We start from the raw sequence: 23,683 nt of genomic DNA, 5'->3' as shown, positions 1-23,683 counted from the left end.
TGCTAGGTTGGCAGGAGCTGGAACAGAGCAACAGGAGCTCACCCCATCATGGGGATTCAAACCGCTGCAATCTTCTGATTAGCAAGCCCAAGAGGCTCAGAAGTAAGTCCGAAGGAGTTCAGTGCAAGATACTCCCGGGAAAGTAGTGGCTATAGGACCTCCACTGCTGAACTAGTACCATGGACCTCATGAAGCAGGACTCTTTTCCTGTGTCCTTAAGAACTACAGCCTAAGCCCCCAGCTGCCCAGGACACTCAGTGACAATGGCTGAGTTGGAGAGGGGTCCTGTTTCTGGCCATAACCCCTTCTGGCCACTGTGCTTGCTGAGTCTTGCTTTGTGTAAATATCACTAGGTGTTTAGCAGTGAACTGATGGACTGATAGAGGAGCTTTGCACTTGCCATCTCAAAGTAAACAGAAGCTGCCGCTCAGTGCGAGAAGGCTGGAAAACCACCGGCAATGAAAGAAATACCCCGCCCTCTCAATTCCTGCCCCTCCCTCCCTGCTCTCTCTCCCCCCCCCACCGCACACCTGCAAGCTCAGGTAAAGAGGTTTCTTTGGGTGCCTGTGGGAAACAGACAGTTGGAATCATAATGCAGCACCCAGAGCAATATTTTTAGATGCCTCGTGACTGATGATTGTGCAAAGAGGAGGCACAGCAAATAAAAACAGAATAAACCCATTGATATTTTGTGGATGTCAGTGCACCCATTTGTCTAGACATCCTGTTAACTAGCTGGGCTGTGTAACTATGACTGTGCAGAAAAAGTTTAATCTTTCAGCGGAGAATATTCTATCGAGTGATATACCTACTGTAAGGAAATTAACAATGGGACAACAAAAATGGACCCTACGCGCCCCAAATGGTGGACAAGAGATTGATTTTGATGAATTGGAAGAATAAAGATATGACACAGCGGGTGGCACTGTGGGTTAAACCACAGAGCCTAGGACTTGCCGATCAGAAGGTCGGCGGTTCAAATCCCCGCGACGGGGTGAGCTCCCGTTGCTCGGTCCCTGCTCCTGCCAACCTAGCACTTCGAAAGCACGTCAAAGTGCAAGTAGATAAATAGGCACCGCTCCGGCGGGAAGGTAAATAGCGTTTCCGTGCGCTGCTCTGGTTCGCCAGAAGCGGCTTAGTCATGCTGGCCACATGACCCGGAAGCTGTACGCCGGCTCCCTCGGCCAATAAAGCGAGATGAGCGCCGCAACCCCAGAGTCAGTCACGACTGGACCTAATGGTCAGGGGTCCCTTTACCTTTACCCTTTAACCAATGCATTGACAGCAGGACGTCACTCGCAACCTATGAACAGACTGCTAGCATTGGAAGATGGACCATAAATGTAGCACAGATCCTGTAGCAAGAAAAGTCAGCGGCTTTGACTGAAGCAATCGGAAGACCATCGGCTGAGTCATTCACTCTTCTGTGCAAGTGAATCACCTCACGTAAATCATTTTCAAGACAATTTGCCTCTGACGCTTAGCACTCACAGGTGGAGAATGGCAACATCAGCATACGGAGGAAAAGTGCTAAGCAGTTAGTTCATGGGTAGGCAAACTAAGGCCCGGGGGCCGGATCCGGCCCAATTGCCTTCTAAATCTGGCCCGTGGACGGTCCGGGAATCAGCGTGTTTTTACATGAGTGTCCTTTTATTTAAAATGCATCTCTGGGTTATTTGTGGGGCATAGGAATTCGTTCATTTCCCCCCTCCAAAATATAGTCCGGCCCCTCACAAGGTCTGAGGGACAGTGGACCGGCCCCCTGCTGAAAGTTAGCTGACCCCTGAGCTAGTTGCATATAACTGCCCACCTCAGAAAGAGGGCCAATAGAGAGAAGCTTCTAGAAGCAGACATTCTGAACAGGAAGCAGTTGGCTCTGTGTGAAAACAGCTCAGCTTGGCTCCCGCTTGCCTGAACAAAGTCTTTTTTAAAAAACCCAATAAAAAACAAAAACTTTTTTACAAGTATTTTGTACCAGTTGTCCATCATATATATTCCCAGTGATGGTCCTGATGAGTCTTGCCCTTTGCAGGATCTCACCCACAGGAAGCACACCTATTCCTGCCAGTCACCACTAATTGTCCAAGGCCCTAGCGCTGTTCCTTCCCTTACCGCTTAGCTTCCCTATCCATCCATCCATTCATTCCCTCCCTCCCTCCTTTCTCCTTTATGGCTGCCTGCGTTGCCTCAGCAAGCTGTTGTTTTTCACGCTGGCAGTTAAATGAGCCATTGGCAGATGGCCTGTCAAACAATTAACCTACCAAATGGCAGGCAGTGCCGAGCACCTTCGCGGATACTAATCCAAGAATCCATATTTGCCCAGTTTGGCAGCCTTACTTAGCAGTAGATAGTGGTGCGTTCAGGGTGACAGTGCAGCCGTTCTTTGCACCTAAAAAGGCCAAGAGGTGACTTTGCTTTTTGTCCCCGTATCTTTCTGAAATCACATCTCTATCTTCTCAGTTCAGAGCACTCGGCTCCTTTCCAGCGGAGTCACTACCCCCCCCACAAAATATTATCTATACTAGGGAACTTGTTCCTATGCAGGGTAGATGGATAATGGATTTCAAGCCTCAATATGGCATACTAGAAAGGGGCAATTTTATTACAAAGGAAGACAGATTTGAAGGAGGATTGTTCTACCTGCTGTAGCAGACCCTCCAAGGGTCCCTGTTTAACAGAGACACAACCAGATTTACTGAAGATGCCCGGTTTCTGATTTGATAATGCAGTGCCCCATTTTTCCTTAGGGTGCCTCTATTTTCATTGGAGAAAAGTCGGAGGGTATAGTAGGATGTCCCCAGTTTCATTGGAGAAATGTTGGAGGGCATGGAGTTATGTGACCTCGAGCCAAGGGGTCACATAACCTTTCGAAGACATCTGAAGGCAGCTCTGCATAGGGAAGGTTTTTTAAAATGTTTAATGTTTCTTCTTCATAAGAAGAAGAAGAAGAAGAAGAAGAAGAGGAAGAAGAAGACGACGACGACGATGACGAAGAAGAAGAAGAAGAAGACGAAGAGGAAGAAGAAGAAGAGTTTGGATTTGATATCCCGCTTTATCAGTACCTGAAGGAGTCTCAAAGCGGCTAACATTCTCCTTTCCCTTCCTCCCCCACAACAAACACTCTGTGAGGTGAGTGGGGCTGAGAGACTTCAAAGAAGTGTGACTAGCCCAAGGTCACCCAGCAGCTGCATGTGGAGGAGCGGGGACGCGAATCCGGTTCACCAGATTATGAGTCTACCACTCTTAACCACTATTTATACCCCACCCTCCCTGGCCATAGCCGGGCTCAGGGTGGCCAACACCAGTAAAATTACAAATATATATATACAATTTAAAATACAGATTAAAATATAATTTAAAATGCAGCCTCATTTTAATAGTAGCCCATAGCTCAAAACCATAAGGGGAGGGAAACATAAGGGTCAGACTGAGTCCAAACCAAAGGCCAGGCCTTATGTTTTATATGTGTTGTAAGCCTCCCAGAATGGCTGGGGCAGCCCAGTCAGATGGATGGGCTATAAATAACACTATTGTTATTGTTAGTCGTCGTCATAGTATTGAACAGGACATCCCTATTTTATTGAAGAAATGTTGGAGAGTATGCTTTGGCCCAGGAGAAAGAGGTGCCTCTTTTTTCACTTGACATGGCATCATTGCTCTTGGCACTCAGGGGTGCTCCTTCCTGTTTTCACCTACTAAGATTGCATAGTAATGGTGCCACACTAGAGGGAAAAGATGCCCTTTTAGAAGTAAGCTGATGGAGTTGGGGAGCTCCTCTCACCATTGCAGCAAAGGGCTGAGAGGAGAAGTGGACGGGAAACTGTGTTTTTCCACCCATTGCCACCCGTGGCTAGAGGGTATATGGTCACACAGTTAGACTAAATACAAAGGAAGGAATGGGAGGGGAGTCATGTCACTCACCGCTAGTGATGTTGCAGGCGCTGCATAACAGAGACCGATGACACCTCCATGATCACATTTGACCCATTTAATTTATATATTTTAAAACTGTTGCTATATCTGTATTCTCCCTGTTATACCTAATTGCAAATTCAAATGTATCCCTATCGTGTTTTATGACTTCCTTGATATTGTATGTGGGCTGGAACTGGTCCGTGACCGAAATAATAAAATTCATTCATTTGACCCACTGTAGCAAGGGGATGTGATCGCTTGCTTGGGCGTGGGTGGGGAATCATCTAATTTTCATCAGCAATAAATGTTTTAGTTTGAGGGTTGGGGAAATGTGAAACCCTTCCCAAGCCTTAGTTTACAGGGGATTCATTGGCATGCCCAGTGCTGAGACATAGGTCAAGGGCTCTTCCACCCCTCCCACTGCGAGACACAATAGAAGCTTTGCATTGCCAGTTTGAAGAGTGGACACTGTTATCAAGACAGGGGAGTTGAACTTTAGGAGAGGGGAGTTCTTCCTTTAATGCACTCCTGCACCTCGCCATGCAAGACAATGAAATGAAATGAAATCGCTCAGGCACTGGATCTCTCTCTCTCTCTCTCTCTCTCTCTCTCTCTCTCTCTCTCTCTCCCATAGGCGTTTTCTATCCGAAATGAACAGGGGCAGTGGATTGAAAAGGCTGGATCTGCAGCCTATTCATGTGGCCACCAGGAGACACTCTTAGTCAAGAAACGAATTGCATGAAGTCTTATTCTCTGGCCTCTTCAGAAGCAAAATGAAGAGAGAACCATCCACCCCCATTCCTGATCGATAAGGCTGAAATGATCTTGATTATAAGGATTCTATCAGCGCCCCCCCCTCTCTCTGTGTGTGTAGGTTTGCAGCCACAGCCAATCAAACTTTGTAAAGTCTAGTTTTAAGGATAATGCGTGTTGCTGGAAAGAATAAACGTAAATTTGATTAGTAGGCTATTTTTAAGTGGATTAAAATTTTGTTTTAAATATTTGATTAGATTACACACCTGGTGTTTGCTGCAGTGTAGCTACTTAAGAGCACTTAAACCAGATTACGTACCCTTTTATGCACTTAAAAGCCCATGCAGTCCCAGCATGGGTAGAAATATTTGTTCAACTTTTCAAATGCGTGCTTGTTGATGAAGTAGGGGGAACTGTTTCTGCTGGTGACTATGCATACAGATTATTTTGAGCAGGGTGTGTGTGTGAAGCCAGTGTCCCAGATGAATCAACATGCCCACTGGGCAGCCCAGGACCTCCATAAACACTGGCCAGGTTTGCTCCCCATTGAAGTCACTTTGGCGCTGCTAACACAGCGGTTTGACTTCATACCTGGAGGTGCACTCTATTGTCTCTGGAGACGGATGCCACCAACAACACCTTTGTCATTCTGTGTATTCCCTCTGCACAGGAAAATGCCACCTATGGGCCATCAGAGCTGTTGTCCAGAATTATTTTTGTTCCCCTGCCTAGGAGTTACTTCCCCCCTCCTATGGATTTATGGAGCCAATAGCCCCACTCTCCACGCTCCCATGAATCTGCTACCGTGCCGTGCATCAGAGCGGCCAATACCATCGCTCCAAGAACCCCACTCTCCTCCTTATCGCCAGCTTTTTACATCCCATCTGTGTGTTTCCAAGCATAATTCTGCCTGCGCCGCCGCTTCACTCCCCGAGAAATAATAGCCCTGAGTCAACAAAGCAAGCGCAGCTAATGGTGAGTAAACACACTCTAAATTTCCTGGGATCAATATGAAGTGGCTCTCGTAGAAGGCCCTGGTACTGTTTTTAGGATGCTGCCGCAATTGTGAGCTGAACATGTGGTCCTAGGAAACATGGACCATGTTTGCTTATCAGTAACATCACTGGTTTGGCGATTCAGGGCTATTAGCCTCTTGTTGGATGAAGAGAAGCACAGAGGATAAAGAAGGACTGCAGCAGAGCCTAACAGGAGCAGACATGAGAGACTCTAGGGGTGACAGAAGGAGGAGCCTAGGAGGGCCTCCTTGCACCCTTCCTGTGCACAACAGCCTTGTAAGGTGGGACAGTTGCAACTTGACGATCTGGTCATCGCTGCCGCCACCAGTCCCTTTCAAACTTGCAGCCTCAGACCAGAGCTGTAGCGCCCCCTGGCCACTGGCAAATTAGCTCTTCTTTCCACCTCTTTTCCACCACCACCCCATTCAATTCACCCTCTACAGTGGTACTTCGGGTTACAGACGCTTCAGGTTACAGACACTTCAGGTTACAGACTCCGCTAACCCAGAAATAGTACCTCAGGTTAAGAACTTTGCTTCAGGATGAGAACAGACATCACACGGCGGCAGCGGGAGGCCCCATTAGCTAAAGTGGTACCTCAAGTTAAGAACAGTTTCAGGTTAAGAACGAATTAAGTTCTTAACCCGAGGTACCACTGTACTTAAAACATTTTCTTATAAGGCAATAATCAATATTTTTATTTATAAACATATTTATGGACAATTTTATAGCCAATTTTGCACTCCCCTCGCCTGCGCCCCTGGTGGGGGCCCACCTCACTGCCCCCTAGCTACAGTCATGCCTCAGACAAGAAGGGACTCTAGGGTGCAAACAGAGCCATAAATAACTGCCCCAATGCCATCATGAACCCACCCCCTTCCTTTTTTAAAAGGCTGTCTCAAATACTACAACAGCGCAGAGAGTTACACTTAAGATGTATGCTTGCCTCTGCCATCTGGGCCGGATTGAAGAGGAATCGGTTTCGGCAATAACTGTGTCAGTAAGTAAACATCTGGAAGCTCAGTGTCTAAATCCGCAAAGGATACCCGGAAATAGCAGTCCCTGCCACCACCATCACCGTAGGGATTTAAACCTACGTGTGATAATTTCCTGCACTGTTTATAGTCCCAGAAGGCTGGAATGCTGCCACACCAATTCCTCTGCCTCAGGTCCCCACAGTAGTGCCTTTTGACCTTGGTCAGCTAGAATCAAGGAGCAGAAAGGCCTGGTCAAATGACCAGAGCCAACAGCCTTTTGGGCAGGGCAGCGGGAGAGAATGATATTCCCTGTGACTGAATCTGCCCTGGCAGTTCACGTTTTGACTCAGGGATGCAATAGTATGTCAAGGGCAGGACCATATTTCCCATCAGCTGCGACATCCACAGGGGATCACATCCTTCAGTGCTCAGCTTTCATTCTTTCATTCTTAAAAACACACACACACACACACAATTCCTTAGCTCTTTTATTTGTCATAATATAAGGGAAAGTGTGCAGGCGATATTAAGTAGTCAATGTGTTCCATGATTTCATGTATTCTGGCCAACCAATGCAAAGGCACTAGGCTTCTGCTTGTGGCTCCCTGCCCCTCCTGCATTAGGTAATGTCCAATTGGGACGCGGGTGGCGCTGTGGTCTAAACCACAGAGCCTAGGGCTTACTGATCAGAAGATCAGCAGTTCGAATCCCTGTGACGGGGTGAGCTCCCGTTGCTCAGTCCCTGCTCCTGCCCACCTAGCAGTTCGAAAGTACATCAAAGTGCAAGTAGATAAATAGGTACCGCTCCGGTGGGAAGGTAAACGGCGTTTCCATGCACTGCTCTGGTTCGCCAGAAGCAGCTTAGTCATGCTGGCCACATGACCCGGAAGCTGTCTGCAGACAAACGCCGGCTCCCTCTGCCTATAGAGCGAGATGAGCACCGCAACCCCAGAGTCGTCCGCGACTGGACGTAACAGTCAGAGGTACCTTTACCTTTACCTTTAATTGCCTTGGCAGCAACATATCTCTGTGGATCTAAAGGGCATATGTGCCTTTTGTTTTTCTGGCTGTGCAAGTTGCGCCAAAGAGCTCAAAAAAGGCACAAGGTTATGCTTGGGAAAAGGGCAGTGGGCATTGACTGAGACTTGCACAGGAAACAAAGGGAACCAGAGCTATGACAATACCCTCCAACATTTCTCCAACAGGGATGTCCTATTCAAATAATAATAATAATAATAATAATAATAATAATAATATTTATATCCCGCCCATCTGTCTGGGTTGCCGCTCTGGGTGACTTCCAACACATATAAAACACAATAAAACATTACACATAAAAAACTTCCCTATACAGGGCTGCCTTTAGATGTCTTCTGAAAGTTGTACAGTTCCTTATCTCCTTGGCTCAGGGGTGTGTGTCACATAACTTCCTACCCTCTAACACAGGCATGGGCAAACTCTGGCCCGCCAGATGTTTGGGACTACAATTCCCATCATCCCTGACCACTGGTCCTGTTAGCTAGGGATGGTGGGAATTGTAGTCCCAAACATCTGGAGGGCCAAAGTTTGCCTATGCCTGGTCCAACATTTCTCCAATGAAAATAGGGACACCTTAAGGAAAAGCGGGACATTCCAGGATCCAATCAGAAACCAGGGCAGCTTCTGTAAATCTGGGACTGCCCTGGAAAATAGGGACACTTGGAGGGTCTTCTATGAATTATTAAGAACTTGGGTGGCATATCTGCCCTGAGCGTGTGGCCATGTAGGAGTGATAGGAAAGTTGTACTGAGAGCACTGGAGAGTTGTGAACAAGTCATGGGCCGGATCCTTCCTTCCAGCTATCCTGCTGTGGGTGAGAATTCCATCACCGTGTCCTCTTGCCAGCGGGAGTCACATTGACACTTCTACTCCCTGTGTGTATCTGTGTGTGCATTGTCTCATTCCCACCCAGTGCCACCCCTGCCCCAGGGCCACGCTCCGGCAGACTCGATGACCTTCATTCACGCCGCATCCAGTTTGGTCACAGCTGGAGGAATATTAGCCTGTTCCCATTTATTGAGTAGCTGTCTGGACTGATGGGATTTATGCTGGCATCTGCTTTTTGTATTAAGCAGGCAAGTGAAGTGTAAACTCTCCCACCCGCCTGAGCACAAGCCTCTCATGTCTGGCCTTGCTGCTTCATGGACACCCCTTTCTGCGAAGTCTGTGACATGCCTTTCCCTTCCACGGTCAACCAGCCCAGTTATTTTCACAAAGAGAAGCAAACATCAACAACAATTATACCCCACCCATCTGACTGGCTTGCCCCAGCCATTCTGGGCAGCTTCCAACAAATTAAAACAGACCACAAACATTAAAAACTTCCCTATACAGTGGTACCTTGGATTACAGACGTTTCAGGTTACAGACTCCACTAACCCAGAAATAGTAACTCAGGTTAAGAACTTTGCTTCAGGATGAGAACAGAAATCGCGCAGCAGCGGCACGGCAGCAGTGGAGGCCCCATTAGCTAAAGTGGTGCTTCAGGTTAAGAACAGTTTCAGGTTATGTATGGACCTCCAGAACGAATTAAGTTCTTAACCCGAGGTACCACTGTACAGGACTGCCGTCAGATGTCTTCTAAAAGTCAAATAGTTATTTATTTCCTGGACATCTGATGCTACTGGGCAGGCATCACTATCGAGAAGGCCCTCTGCCTGGTTCCCTGTAGCCTCGCTTCTCGCCATCAGAGAGAACTGCTAGAAGGCACTGGATCTTAGTGTCCAGGCTGAACGATGCAGGTGGATATCCTCCTTCAGGTATACTGGGCTGAAGCCATTTAGGGCTTTAAAGGTCAGCACCAAATCGACACCATGGCTGACCAAATTAACCTTACACACATGTATATTTATTGTTTGTTTTATTGTTTTATTCATTACATTTATAGTGGTATTGAGGGCACAAAAGGAGGGCTGCAAATTCTCAAAAAGGCATCTTCTCAAATAGGGCTTTGCTTCTTCTAAGCTTGATTGGGTGGTCCAATATGGACTCTTCACCTGAAAAACCTGAGCTGCCACACTCCCAAACTGGCTGTTTGACAACGTTTCCTCATTCTCATCCAAATTGCCTAGTAGATTCTGGGCCATCAAATCATGTGGGCATCTATATGAAACTAGGGCTCTGTGGGCCAAGTCACGATGCACTCAGCTCTACAGCAGGCTGGCAGCATCTTTCGCAGAATTGCAAGCCACTGTGTGTCTGCTTGGATGCAGCAATAAAACACCAGGCTTTCCTTGGTTGCTGCTGGTGGTAGTGACTTGTAATGCATTTCCTTCCCTTCTTCTTCCGCATGACTATTTGAAATACAGTACCATCACATCTATGGGACATGGGTGGCGCTGTGGGTAAAACCTCAGCGCCTAGGGCTTGCCGATCACATGGTCGGCGGTTCGAATCCCCGCGGCGGGGTGAGCTCCCATCTTTCGGTCCCAGCTCCTGCCCACCTAGCAGTTCGAAAGCACGTCAAAGTGCAAGTAGATAAATAGGTACCGCTTTATAGCAGGAAGGTAAACGGCGTTTCCGTGTGCTGCGCTAGTGCCGGCTCGCCAGAGCAGCTTCGTCACGCTGGCCACGTGACTCGGAAGTGTCTCCGGACAGCGCTGGCCCCCGGCCTCTTAAGTGAGATGGGCGCACAACACTAGAGTCAGACACGACTGGCCCATACGGGCAGGGGTACCTTTACCTTTACCTTTACCATCACATCTTACACATGTTTAACTTGCACAATTTCAACCAGGTACAGTTGAAAGCAGGCTGGTTGAAAGTGCACAAGTTAAATCCAAGCAAGGTGGAGAGCTTAAAAGCTCTTTTTGCCCAGCAAAACAGAGAGCTTAAATACTGGGAAACCCAAGCAGATCCAGCGTGGGAAAAAAGCTCCCTGCTTTGCTTGATGGGCATAGGCTCCAGCAGAACTGGGGATTCTTTCTTTTCTTTTTTTAGTATATAATTTTTATTAAATTTTCTGTTTTACAATGTGAAATACTAATTTTACATCCTTAAGATATCATTGACTTCCCTTCTTCTCTTTCCATGGTTCATTTTACATATCATAAATCTCTGCATATTTTACAAAAACTATGCCATTCAGTATTCCATTACTGCATCCATCATACCTTATTTACACTGTTGAATTTATCTTGATGCTGCCAGCGTTTTCAGCTGTACACAATTATTTCCCAAATATTCAATAAACATTTTCCAGTCTTCTTTAAACGTATGCTCTTCTTGTTCTCTTATTCTACACGTTAAGTCTGCAAGTTGCGCATATTCTGTCAACTTAAGTTGCCATTCTTCTTTCATTGGGACCTCGCTCATTTTCTATTTTGGGGCTAATGAAACACGGGGTGCAGTAGTAGCATACATACCGGTAAAGGACCTTTTTTTTTGACACCTGGGAATTTCAGTCTGAATTATCCCCAACAGAAAGGACTCTGGTTTTTTTTTGGGGGGGAAGTACTTTTAAACATTTTTTCCAATTCATTATGGATCATTTCCCAATACTCTTTTACCCTTTTGAACTGGGGGTTCTTTCTCTCTCCTGCTCCCCCACTATTTTTAAAATATATATATATATATATTTATTAGTTTTTTAACATAACATTTTCAACAATTATTGAACATACTTTTATATCTTATACACTTTTTTTTACTTCCATCCATCACCTCTAAATTTTTTTCAATCTTTTCACTTAATTTACATTTCTTACTTTCACTATTACATTTAAATAACATAACTAGTATCTCTCTTCTTTGCAATATTTCATATATTTCTCCTTACAAAACTTCTTGTAGTCCTACTAGCATAATTTGTTGATTACAGTTGCTCTTCAAATAGTTCGTATTTTTATTCCAATCTTCTGTAAATCTCTGGTCCCGCAGGTTTCGAATCCTTCCTGTCATTTTATCCAATTCTGTGTAATCCATTAATTTTATCTGCCATTCTTCTTTCATCGGTATTTCTTCTTGCTTCCATTTCTGGGCCAACAATACTCTTGCCGCTGTTGTTGCGTATAGAAACAATTTAACATCCTGTCTATTAATATCCTCACTTATAATACCAAGTAAAAATGCTTCTGGTTTTTAAAAAAATGTATATTTCAACATCTTTTTCATCTCATTATATATCATTTCCCAGAAGTTTTTTACTTTCTTACATTCCCACCACATATGATAAAATGTTCCTAACCTGCTCACCCACTAGCTGTGGGCGGCTCCAGGAGTTTGAGGAGACACGATTCTCATGTGTACGAGAAACCCTTGGAACTGAATGCCCGTGTGAGATGCAATCATACTGTACCCTCGGAGAAACATGCTGCTTACCTGAGAGAAGCCTTGCTTACCTGGGAGAAACATGCTGCTCACTCATGGGCAGGACGTAACAATGAACATGTCTTCCTCCAAGTCAAATGTCAGAAAATACAGTGATTCATGCTTAAACAAGCTGAGTTTGGGTTGAAGGTGTTCTGACTCTCGTAACACTCCTCGTGTCTCATGGTAAGCCTGCGGTATAAAGAAGGCCTATTTTGTCCCGCAGGACTAACGCAACCTTCAAAAAGTTTGGGAGGAGGAAGGGATATTATGGGCTGTCCCGTGAATCCGCTGGATGACATCATGGAAGAACGTTGCCTCAGGAGAGTGAGGAAAATTCTCAGGGATGATTCACACCCTGGCCGGCACTTTCTTGATCTCCTGCCCTCGGGTAAAAGATATAGAAGCAGGATTAGTCGCATCAACAGGGTAAAGAACAGCTTCTATCCGTGGGCTGTTAGGCTGCTGAATGAAAAGATAACAACAGGGCAACTAACTTTTGGGTTTGGTTTGTGTGTGTCAGTAAACGAGGGGAATTAAGACTAAGAGAGCTGAGTGGGGGGTACTCGTGTAATCTCACTGTATATAATCTCACTGTATACAAGTTGTACAAGTGACAATAAAGTATTTCGAATATTTATCTTGTCACCTTGGTTGATAGTCTCTCTAACAGACTGGCACCAGCGCACCACTGTTTTGCAATCAGATGCTCTGAAGTTAAGAAACAACTATGGCCAAAAAGAAAACAGCTGTAAGGTGAGTGTTCTTTGTGCAACTTCCAGCATGCCGAAGGCTCCAGGTAGTCTTGCTGTCCCAGGGAGGCTCGGCCAACCGCCCAGGGAGTCCCACAATGTCCAACAGGCATCAATTCACAATCTTAAGTGGTTTCCTTGGTAACAGCTGTTACTAGTTTTCCACCAATCAATGGCAAGCGGGGCTGGGAGAGTCAGTGTCCTACATAAAGAGTCAGACACATTAGTACGCTCAGTCGAGGGCTTATTCCCTCTGCGGACACGCTTAAGGAAGCAGCTATGGCTAAAGGGATAGGGGTCCAGCAGGCCGCACCGAGGCGATGGACCAGCTCCTTCGCTGCACTGTCACTGCTGTGCCTGGCTGTCCAAGCAGGTAAGGAGGAAGGGCTGCTGGGAAAGAGCTTTGCTAGGTGAGCAGGTTGGGCTGAGGCGGCAGGAGGAACTGTGAATTTATTCATTCATTTTACACTGCACAGAGTGTGGCTCAGAGCCGCAGAAAGTGGGGCATGTTGCAGAACTTTAGCACCAGTGAAGACACTTTTAAGGTGCACTTTAACCAAACTGTATCACCAATGTATTCTTCATTGGACCCAATGAGAATTGAGCAGCAGGGAATTTAAGGCTCCGGCCACTCCCTGGCTTTAACAGCCCAGGGTTGAGACAGGGTTCCATTCTGCTGAACTCCAGGTACGTGAATGGTTTTCCCAAGGTTATATAAGGTGTTTGGCTGGGGAATAGATGCCAGGTTTCCCAAGTCATGGGCTTATTCTCCAGTTCTTAGACCACCCTGCAAGACCTAACAGGTCTTGCTTAAGCCTGCATATATTGAACAGGCTGCGCCCAGCTAGCGCTCAATGAAACCTTGACCTTGAAGATTCGGCCTGTCCGGTTCTCTCCTCTACAACACCCATTGGCAGAGACTCCCGAGTTATAGAAAAACTGGACTGCATGCTAAAGAGGAATTTATACCCAGCCGCACTCTTACCAAAAGCCACTTTGATCATAATTGTAATGGAAAAGAAGGATATATGTTACCAGCAGTAACTTCCAGCATCTTCTCTCGATGCTGGATGTCAAACTGACCCTTCAAGGCGAAAGGCTGTGTGTCTCTCATTTCCAATCCTCGACTCAGCTTGGTTTAACTGTGCCGCTTGTGTTTCTGGAAGAAGCTAATCCGCTGGATAAGACATGGATTTAAAAAGATATTATACGGGGGGCCAGTTTCACCGCAGGCATAAGGAGCGGCTAGGCAGATGCAAAGGAGTTAAAGGAAAAGTTGGGGTTGCATACTTCCCTACCCCCAACTCTGTACCCTGCTGAGCAGGATTGTGGCACAAGAGGCAGATTCATTATGGAACTTCGTATGTCAGTTGTCTCTAATTCATGGGCACAATGCGCCCCTCTTTTGGAGGGAGCCCTGGGCGCTAAATCTCACCATTGTGCTTGGGTGAATTTATAAATTCTGAACGTTATTAGAGATCACGGTGTGTTGTGACCAACCAGATAGATGGGTTCTAATGGTGTTTTTTGGGTGGGGAAATGTGTGAAGTCAGCCTTGCACCCCCCACGGAAGTGATTTCCTCATGAACACGCTGCGATCCTTTCAACTGCTTAAATGCAAAATAAACCTGCCAGTTTTCCTCTCTCAAGTACTGGGAGTCAGTGGGTAGTTGCTCGTGCAAATAGCAATCCAAACCAGGAAAAAACAAAACAAAAATGGATGTGGGGACCACACACAGAAAGACCATCTCAAGTTTAAAGTGGTGGGGAGGGCGGTGTTTCAGCTGCGGCTCTGCCTCCCTCCGGAGCAAAGAGTCACAAACACTTTTCTTTGTCAAGAAGCTTCGACAAAAGCGATGTTTTCATAGCAATAGCTGCATTTGGTCCTTCCCCTTTAAGCTGCTCTTCCCCATCCCGCTGGTGTCTTTGTCCTAAGAGAGAGCTAGAGATTCTTTTGCCATTGAATTTTAACCTTTCATCCCTGCCCAAGTTGGACTGGGCAGGAGACGCAAGCCAGCATAACAGGAGTGTGAACAAGCTAAGCTTTCTTTCCCTAGGGAGACCAAAAAAAGTGTAACTTGGCTCAGCGTGAGAATTTAATTCATCCAGCGGCAGGGTTTCATTGAGTTAATGACGGCTGTGAAACTGCTGGCTGAGCTCCAGCTCCCATGAGTAGTAAAGTGAAAACTCCGACATCCGCAAGAGCTGGCTGGGATTAGTCAAAGCTCCGAGGCGAAGGGTGACTTTAATTACCACCTTCAGAATTAGGGAGTCAGGCAGTCAAGGGCTGCTGACCTTAATTATTCTGTTGCAAACCTTGGGAGATTTCTAGAAGCTAGAAATTATGAAACATATACTAAAACCTTGGAAACCCCGTCCTTCCATTTCCTTTTTCAAAAAATGATTTTTTATTTTATTTTACAAGCGTAGAGTTATAACAATACCAAGTAAATATCTACATTTAGAGATTTCTCTGAATCTCCCGACTTCCCACCATGGCTCTTATTGTCAACATTTTCAACTGCATATTATTTCGTAATCCATATTTTGTATGCGTCCATATTGTCCATAGCGATTGTTACATTACAAGTGTTATTAAAAAATTCTGCTAATGTTTTCATCTGCTTGCAGTGGTCTCCTAAATAAATTAGAAATTTTTCCCGTTCTTTCTTAAAGTTTTTGTCTTCTTGGTTCCTGAGTTTTCCGGTCAGTTTTGCCATTTTGGAGTGGTCCTTTTATTAACATAGTTCATTCCTATGTTTGGAAATATTTGATGCGGTCCATCAAAGACTAAGAATATGTACAGCAAGTGGAAACAAGCTGTTTTCACACACACACACACACACACACACACACACACACACACTGACTTCACATCAGAACTCCTGCTTCACTTTTCGTAAGATCTCCTTACCTTGGGGGATCGCCTCAAATATTCCAGTGAGGTTTTTGGGTTCCAGGAGACATTTAAATACTTCCAAGAAAATATACCAGTTGATTAATCTGGGCTACTAGCATTTCAGAAGTATGCTAGTACAGAAGCATAGCATGTATGATACCCCATATTTTTCTCTCCTGCAGCAGCCCTTGCAGCTAGTTTCTCTGTCAAATATTTCACATTATGGCCTCATCCTAGGAGTCGCTAAGATTGCAACTAGGCCTAGGAAGGGCGTGCCGTTTATACTTTTTGTTGTGCTGCCCTAGATAGTTACAACTGCTTAGTAAATGTCAATAATATTTTTAAAATAAATTTTATTTTTGCATTTTCTATTTTACATAAACAAATGAATTAAATACATAAACATATAATCCCTTCTGACTTCACCCCCCCCAATGGTGGATCTTAATGTACTGATTTTACCCTCTGCATCTCTATCATAACTCTATTTTTATAAATCCTTTGTGAATCTATAGTTCAAATTTTGACTACACGTTTTCTGTCCATTCTACCAATGTATGTAGTTGTTTACAATAGCTTTTCAAATAAATTATAAACTTTCCCCATTCTTTATTAAAGACCTCCTCTTCCTGATTTCTAATTCTTCCTGTAAGTTTTGCCATTTCGGCATAGTGAATCAATTTTATTTGTCACTCTTCTTTGGTCGGAGTTGTACCATCTTTCCATTTCTGAGCTAAGAGAGTCTGCACAGCCGTGGTCGCGTACCTACAGTGGTACCTCGGGTTAAGAATTTAATTCGTTCTGGAGGTCCGTTCTTAACCTGAAACTGTTCTTAACCTGAAGCACCACTTTAGCTAATGGGGCCTCCCACTGCCGCCGCACCGCCACCACACAATTTCTGTTCTCATCCTGAAGCAAAGTTCTTAACCTAAGGTACTATTTCTGGGTTAACGGAGTCTGTAACCTGAAGTGTCTGTAACCTGAAGCATCTGTAACCCAAGGTACTACTGTAAATAGTTTTGTCTGGTCCTTTGGGATCTCTATAATACCTAAAAGAAAAGCTTCTGGTTTCTTAGGAAAAGATATTTTCAACATTTTTTTCAGTTCCTTATATATCATTTCCCAGAAGTCTTTTTTCTTCTTACATGGCCACCACATATGATAAAAAGCATCATCTTTTTCTTTCCATTAATAAATGTTAATAATAAGGCATAGCATATCACTGATCCAGCCTTCGCAATCCCAGTTTTAAAATAAGGTCACATCTGTAACAGCAGCCTACTGAGACTGACTCTTCTACTCACCCTGGGCAGAACATCGATCACTGGCTGCAACTAAAGTGGATTCATAATTGCCCAATACCATGGAGCTTTATGTAGTTCAGAGAACCCAGAAAACTTATCAAGTGTATCTTCACAAAAGGCTAAGATGTCTGACATGGTTTGAAAGCTGCAGTTTGGGGAGAAGGATCCTCTCCTGCTCTCAGACATTTTGGATCCAATGACCACTTTTATTTCAAAATTCCCTATGCTCTGAAAAACTGAATACACCAATTGTATAGGAAATCTCTGGATTTAGGGAGCAGACAGTGTGAGACAGCTGTAGTCAGAGGGAAATGCTGCAATGACAGGGAGCGTTAAAGGAAGCACAAGGGGGTCCACAATCTACATTAAGCTGAAGTACGGACAGGCCCTAACCTAGGTCTGTTACTTTCAGTGGGTCTACCATGAGTAAAACCTAGTTGGATCCAACCTTATTGGCTAGTGTTAAGGGGAGTTGGAGTCCTAGAACATCTAGAGGGCCACAGAATCCTCATCCTGGCCCTAAACCAGTTCTGGGTTTGGAAAAAAAATAGTAAAATTAATTGAAAATAAAATTTTAAAAAGCTTCTGATCTCCTCTTTGTGGCTTTGCTGAAAGATAGGGGGAGCCTGAGGCCAGCTTTAACTCGATCCCATAGCTAGTTAGTCAAATTTATTTGTTAGAAACCATTGGTTATTGCATTCCCATTGTGCAAAGTGTTAGGACCAAACCAAGAGAATCACAAAGGGAAAAAGGGATTTCAGGAATGCGCCTCAGAATGAGCTATCCCAGATTAGCACCACCTGCCTACAGACTGTCTAGCCAGAGTAGTGCATGCTCTGGTTATCTCCCGCTTGGACTACTGCAACACACTGTACATGGGGCTACATTTGAAGGTGACCCAGAAACTACAATTAATCCAAAATGCAGCCGCTAGACTGGTGACTGGGGGCGGCCGCCGAGACCACATAACACCGGTCCTGAAAGACCTACATTGGCTCCCAGTACGTTTCCGAGCACAATTCAAAGTATGGTGCTGACCTTTAAAGCCCTAAACGGCCTCAGCCCAGTATACCTGAAGGAGCATCTGCAACCCCATCGTTCAACCTGGACACTGAGGTCCAGCTCTGAGGGCCTTCTGATGGTTCCCTCACTGCGAGAAGTGAGCTTACAGGGAACCAGGAAGAGGGCCTTTTCGGTAGCGGCGCCCGCCCTGTGGAACGCCCTCCCACAGTTTTTAATGTTTGAAGTTTTATTCTGTTTTTAATGTTCTGTTGGAAGCTGCCCAGAGTGGCTGGGGAAACCCAGCCAGATGGGCAGGGTAGAAATAATAATAATAATAATAATAATAATAATAATAATAATAATAATATTATACACCAGAGTCAAGGGGCCTACTCTCAAATGGCCCAGTGGTTTCCTATCCAGCCTTCCTTTACATACTAATCAAACAATTGGGGGCTTCCCCCATGAATTTCATTCTTCCCTCATTTTCCCAGCCCTGAAATCTCGCCTCTTGCTCATTGATTTTGTTTCACACTCTCTGCAGTCCAGAAGGCGGACCTCACCGGGGATTCCACAGTGGCCACCATCAACCACTCCCTGTCATTGCTGCAGCGGTTGCAAGAGCTCCTGCAGAACGGCAATGCCAGCGATACCACCCTGCGGGTGCACACTGCAGGCTCGGACGAAATCAAAGTCTTCCACACCCACCAGTTGATGCTCAGCTTGCAAAGCGAGATCTTCGAGAGCCTCCTGCACAACCAGACCATGATCACTCTGCACGAGCCACCTGACAGTGCAGCCCTTTTTGAGAAGTTCATCAGGTAAGAGGCTGAGCTCACTGACCTCATCTGGGTGGCCCTAAAAGAAGGAGTGAATGAGTCCCTTTCCTCGGTCCTGTTGGTTCTCAGCTGGAGGAGCTGTAGTTGCCCTCTGCTCTGCTTCCATCTCTCTCCTAAGAACCTGGCTGAACCTTTTAATGCAGTCCTGGGATGCAATATGGCAGGGTAGTCAACATGATGTTTTCCATTATATTGCTGGAGCTTCTTGGACCATTGGCCAGGCTGGCCAAGTCTGATTGGAGTTGGGATCTAACATCTACATTGGCAGCCCCTGCACTTTTGCCTATAATAAGACAACTGGAAACACAGCTTGCTGGGAAATGTATTCTAGGAGAACAGGAAATGGAATAGACTACTGTAAATGTAACCTGTCCTTCAGTTCTGTGGCATGGCGTGTGTCCGATTTGCCAAGCTGGGAGAAACCAGAATGGGGCTTTTGTGGCTGAGAGCAAAGGGAGTGAGGCTGGACTCCCAAGATCAAAAAGAGACAGAAATGTTGGAGATGTTTGATCTCAACACCCTCCAACATTTCTCCAATGAAAATAGGGAAGCCCTATTTAATAATAATACAGTCAAACCTTGAATGTAATCCATTCGACTTCTGAAACATTCAGCAAAGTCAACGGAGAAAAAAGAAAAAAACTCCCCGGAAGCCGTTTGACTTCTGAAAAACATTCAAAAACAGAAGCATTCGCTTCTGGGTTGTTGGCATTCGGGAGCCAAAATGTTAAGAAAACAGAGCCATTCGAGAACCAAGGTTTGACTGTAATAATAATAATTTCATTATTTATACCCCACCCAAGTTAATTTAAAACCAGCTAGGTGGTGGTCTTATGCAATGCCAAGATGTTTGTATACTACCCATCTCGGTAGCTAACGCAGTCTATTAAAAATAAAAATTAAAAAAACATGAAAACCGTTGAGAGAAGAAATGTCACCAATATGAATGATGATTGTGTCCCTTCTCTAGATATCTGTACTGTGGTGAGATCTCCATCCTCCTCCACCAAGCCATACCGCTTCACCGACTAGCCAGCAAATACCGCATCTCTAGCTTGCAGAGAGGGGTAGCCGAATACATGAAAAACCATCTGGCCAGTGAGTCGAACCAGGGCCACGTGGTGGGCTGGTACCACTACGCAGTGAGGATTGGCGACGAGGCTTTGCAGGAGAGCTGCCTCCAGTTCCTGGCCTGGAACCTCTCAGCTGTGATGAGCAGCGCCGAGTGGGCCTCGGTGAGTGTTGATCTCTTGCTGCTGTTGCTGGAACGATCCGACCTGGTTCTGCAGAGCGAGTTGGAGCTGTACACAGCTGTCGAGGAGTGGGTGGTCACACACCAGCCCGAGGACTATGTCGTGGAGAAGATGCTGAGGTCCCTGCGTTACCCTATGATCTCCCCCAGCCACCTTTTCCACCTGCAGAAGCAGTCTCTGGTGATGGTGAAGCACTACAACGCTGTGCAAGACCTGCTCTTCCAAGCCTTCCAGTTCCACTCAGCCTCCCCAATCCACTTTGCCAAATACTTCGACGTCAACTGCAGCATGTTCCTGCCCCGAAACTACCTCTCCACCTCCTGGGGTTCTCAGTGGGTGATTAATAACCCAGCCAGGGATGACCGCAGCACCAGTTTCCAGACTCAGCTGGGGCCCAGCAACCACGACTCTGCCAAGCGCGTGACTTGGAACGTTCTGTTCTCCCCACGTTGGCTCCCGGTCAGCTTGCGCCCCGTTTACTCGGACTCTGTCTCGGGGGCCATTCAGTCTATCAGGATCGAGGACGGCCGCCCCCGCCTGGTTATCACTCCGGCCACGACTAGCTCCGACTTTGCCGGAGTCAGTTTCCAAAAAACCATCCTGGTAGGCATGAGGCAGCAGGGCAAAGTCTTTGTCAAACATGCCTACAGCTTCCACCAGAGCACAGACGAAGTGGCTGACTTCCTGGTGCATGCTGACTTACAGAAGCGCACCTCCGAATACCTCATTGACAACTCTCTGCACCTGCATATCATCATCAAGCCTGTCTACCATTCTCTGATCAAAATCAAGAAGTAGAAGAACGGCAGGAGATAGGGAACCACAAGACAAGGCAGGGGACGAGAATGACTGGATTGTACTGAAGAACAGCAATGAATACAGTACAAAACTGGCTGGCATCTTGTAATCTATGCATGTAAACTGGGCATGCAGGCCCTGGGTGCTTCTTGCATGAAAACAACTTCTGCAGCTACAAACCTGGGGACTTTAAAAAAAGAAAAGAAGATGGGAAATTAAAACATGTACAGTCTCGGGGGTGGGGAATTCCTTTATCTCTGTTTTCAGATGCTTCTGTTTAGCTCTCTTCCATCTTTGAAGGCTGCAATCCTACATGTGCTCACCTGGGAGCCAGTTGCACTGAACTGAATGACTTACTTCTGAGTAGATGTGAATAGGATTGCACTCTTAAGGAACTCAGGTAGAACTGGAGGATCTCAGTGGTGCTTTTGATTAGATCATTCTCCAAGATACCCCCCTTAGCAAGAGATTTGACTTCCTAACTTGTTTAGAATCTGCCTTCATGTCTTGCCCATGAAGTGGTGATCCTGTGGAATTGTTGTAGTTTGAGAGATATAGACAAAAAACAAAACAAAACAAAAAAAACCCAACAGTACACTGGTAGGTAAAAAGTCCTTAGAATACTGTAATATTCATAAGGGTTCTTTAGTCACCCTTATTTGTTGATGCATCCAGCCTTCCACTATTCCCTCTAGTAGACTTGATACTAGATGAACGAGTTTGGTTCTTTAAGCGTTAAAAGTGGCACCATGGTCTTTGGTTCATATAAAGGGTAGATTATACATCCATACCCTTATTTTGTCTCAGTCCAAACCAGAGACACGTGAATCCCATCTCCTGCTGCTTTTGACTGGATATCCTAGCCACAGAGTGGGTTTTTGCTGTCTTGCTGGTCAGGTAGGAAAGCTGAGCCTACTTTCTGAGTCCCCGATTAGTGAATTAAATACATACGAACCAATTGACCAGACCCATCACACTTCCTTCTCTCCATTTCAACCTCTGCCTCCTGGCCCTTGTCACATGATTTTTTTCCAAGGTAGGCAGATTCCAGTGTCCCATCCCAAAATAATAGCATCTTCACCTTTAGTAAGAAAAACAACAACAACAACAAAGGCTTTCCTGTTGGTTTTCTAAACTTTCTGTGATAAGTGTAATTATTTGTTTGTAAAATAAACGGGGCAAAAGCTGGTTTAGAACTGGAGGAGTTGGGTTGCAGACTACGGGCTAGGTGGAAATATGGTGCTTGTGCGCTCTCTGCAGGTAATGTCCACAGCCTTTTGAATAGATCATCAGTTACATAGATTTCTAAATAAAAATCAGGAAATGTATTGTTGGGGATGACTGTGTGGTGTTATTTTTGAGGTGAAAATGGTTTTTGAGCAGTGTTCTTCATTGTCTTCTGTTCAATCTTCCCTTTCATGTATTGGCTCTCTTACTTAGCCTGTAATCCTCTCTCTCCTCCCCCCAGTGTCTTGTTGTAAACCGCCCTGTGGTCCTTGAATGAAGGGCTTTATAGAAAATTTAATAATAATAATAATAATAATAATAATAATAATAATAATAATTCAGTCTTCAGCTAATCTGCATGGCTTCCAAGCCTTTCGCACCCCTCAAACTCTTGAAATCCTGAAAATTATTTTGATGCACACAAGGGTAGTCAAGGCCCCAGTCCCCCATGCTTTCTTCCTCTCGCAGTGAATGCATGCAGGTTCTGGGCCTTTTCAATTGGTTAGAGCATGGTGCTGATAATGCCAAGGTTGCAAGTTCGATCCCTGAACGGGACAGTTGCATAGTCTTGCATTGCAGGGGACTGGACTAGATGATCCCGAAGGTCCCTTCCAACTCTACGATTCTGTTCTATGGTGGCTTGGTCACCATGTCAAGGTGGTGTCACCAGTCACTGAGGGGGTGTTGACAGGGCCGTCTTAAGCATATCCGGCACCGTGGTGCAAATATCCCTCCGGCAACTCAAAAACAAGGGAGGGGGCGGTAGAAAATGTCCTTTGCTTCCCCCACTGCCCCGATCCCCAGCGTGGCAGCGGCGATTGAGCAGGAAAACATGCAGGCAGACATGGGAAGCCCGAGAGGGCAGCCCGGGAAGGCTGCGCCGCCTATCGCCTGGAAGCAAGAGGAGGACAATGACCAGGAGCAGGGCCGTCTTCAGCAGATGCAGAGGCTTGGGAGGGAAACTGCGCAGTCCAGTGAAGGCAGTGAAGGTCCTGTGTGAGTGTCTGGAGGCGGTTGGAGGATGGATGGCAGCTAACAGATTGAGGTTGAATCCTGACAAGACAGAAGTACTGTTTTTGGGGGACAGGGGGCGGGCAGGTGTGGGGGACTCCCTGGTCCTGAATGGGGTAACTGTGCCCCTGAAGGACCAGGTGCGCAGCCTGGGAGTCATTTTGGACTCACAGCTGTCCATGGAGGCACAGGTCAATTCTGTGTCCAGGGCAGCTGCTTATCAGCTCCACCTGGTACGCAGGCTGAGACCCTACTTGCCCGCAGGCTGTCTCGCCAGAGTGGTGCATGCTCTGGTTATCTCCCGCTTGGATTACTGCAATGCGCTCTACGTGGGGCTACCTTTGAAGGTGACCCGGAAACTGCAATTAATCCAGAATGTGGCAGCTAGACTGGTGACTGGGAGTGGCAGCCAGGACCACATAACACCAGTCCTGAGAGATCTGTATTGGCTGCCAATACGTTTCCGAGCACAATTCAAAGTGTTGGTGCTGACCTTTAAAGCCCTAAACGGCCTCGGTCCAGTATCTCTGAAGGAGCGTCTCCACCCCCATCATTCAGCCCAGACACTGAGATCCAGTGCCGAGGGCCTTC

The 23,683-nt window shown here is 46.0% G+C and overlaps 1 protein-coding gene across 1 annotated transcript; it reads left to right on the top strand.

Moving 5' to 3' along the window:
• Positions 1–12,994: 12,994 nt before the first annotated feature.
• BTBD17 (BTB domain containing 17) lies at positions 12,995–22,182 on the top strand. Its single transcript, XM_053375458.1, has 3 exons — positions 12,995–13,132; positions 18,509–18,785; positions 19,774–22,182. The coding sequence occupies exons 1-3, from the start codon at positions 13,039–13,041 to the stop codon at positions 20,852–20,854; spliced, it is 1,452 nt and encodes a 483-aa protein (XP_053231433.1). The 5' UTR covers positions 12,995–13,038; the 3' UTR covers positions 20,855–22,182.
• The last annotated feature ends 1,501 nt before the right edge of the window (positions 22,183–23,683 follow it).

The sequence above is a fragment of the Podarcis raffonei genome, chromosome 2, assembly GCF_027172205.1.
Source record: "Podarcis raffonei isolate rPodRaf1 chromosome 2, rPodRaf1.pri, whole genome shotgun sequence".
NCBI classification, from domain to species: domain Eukaryota; kingdom Metazoa; phylum Chordata; class Lepidosauria; order Squamata; family Lacertidae; genus Podarcis; species Podarcis raffonei.
Note: the sequence above shows the minus strand (reverse complement) of the source record. Positions and strands in the feature narration are given on the sequence as shown.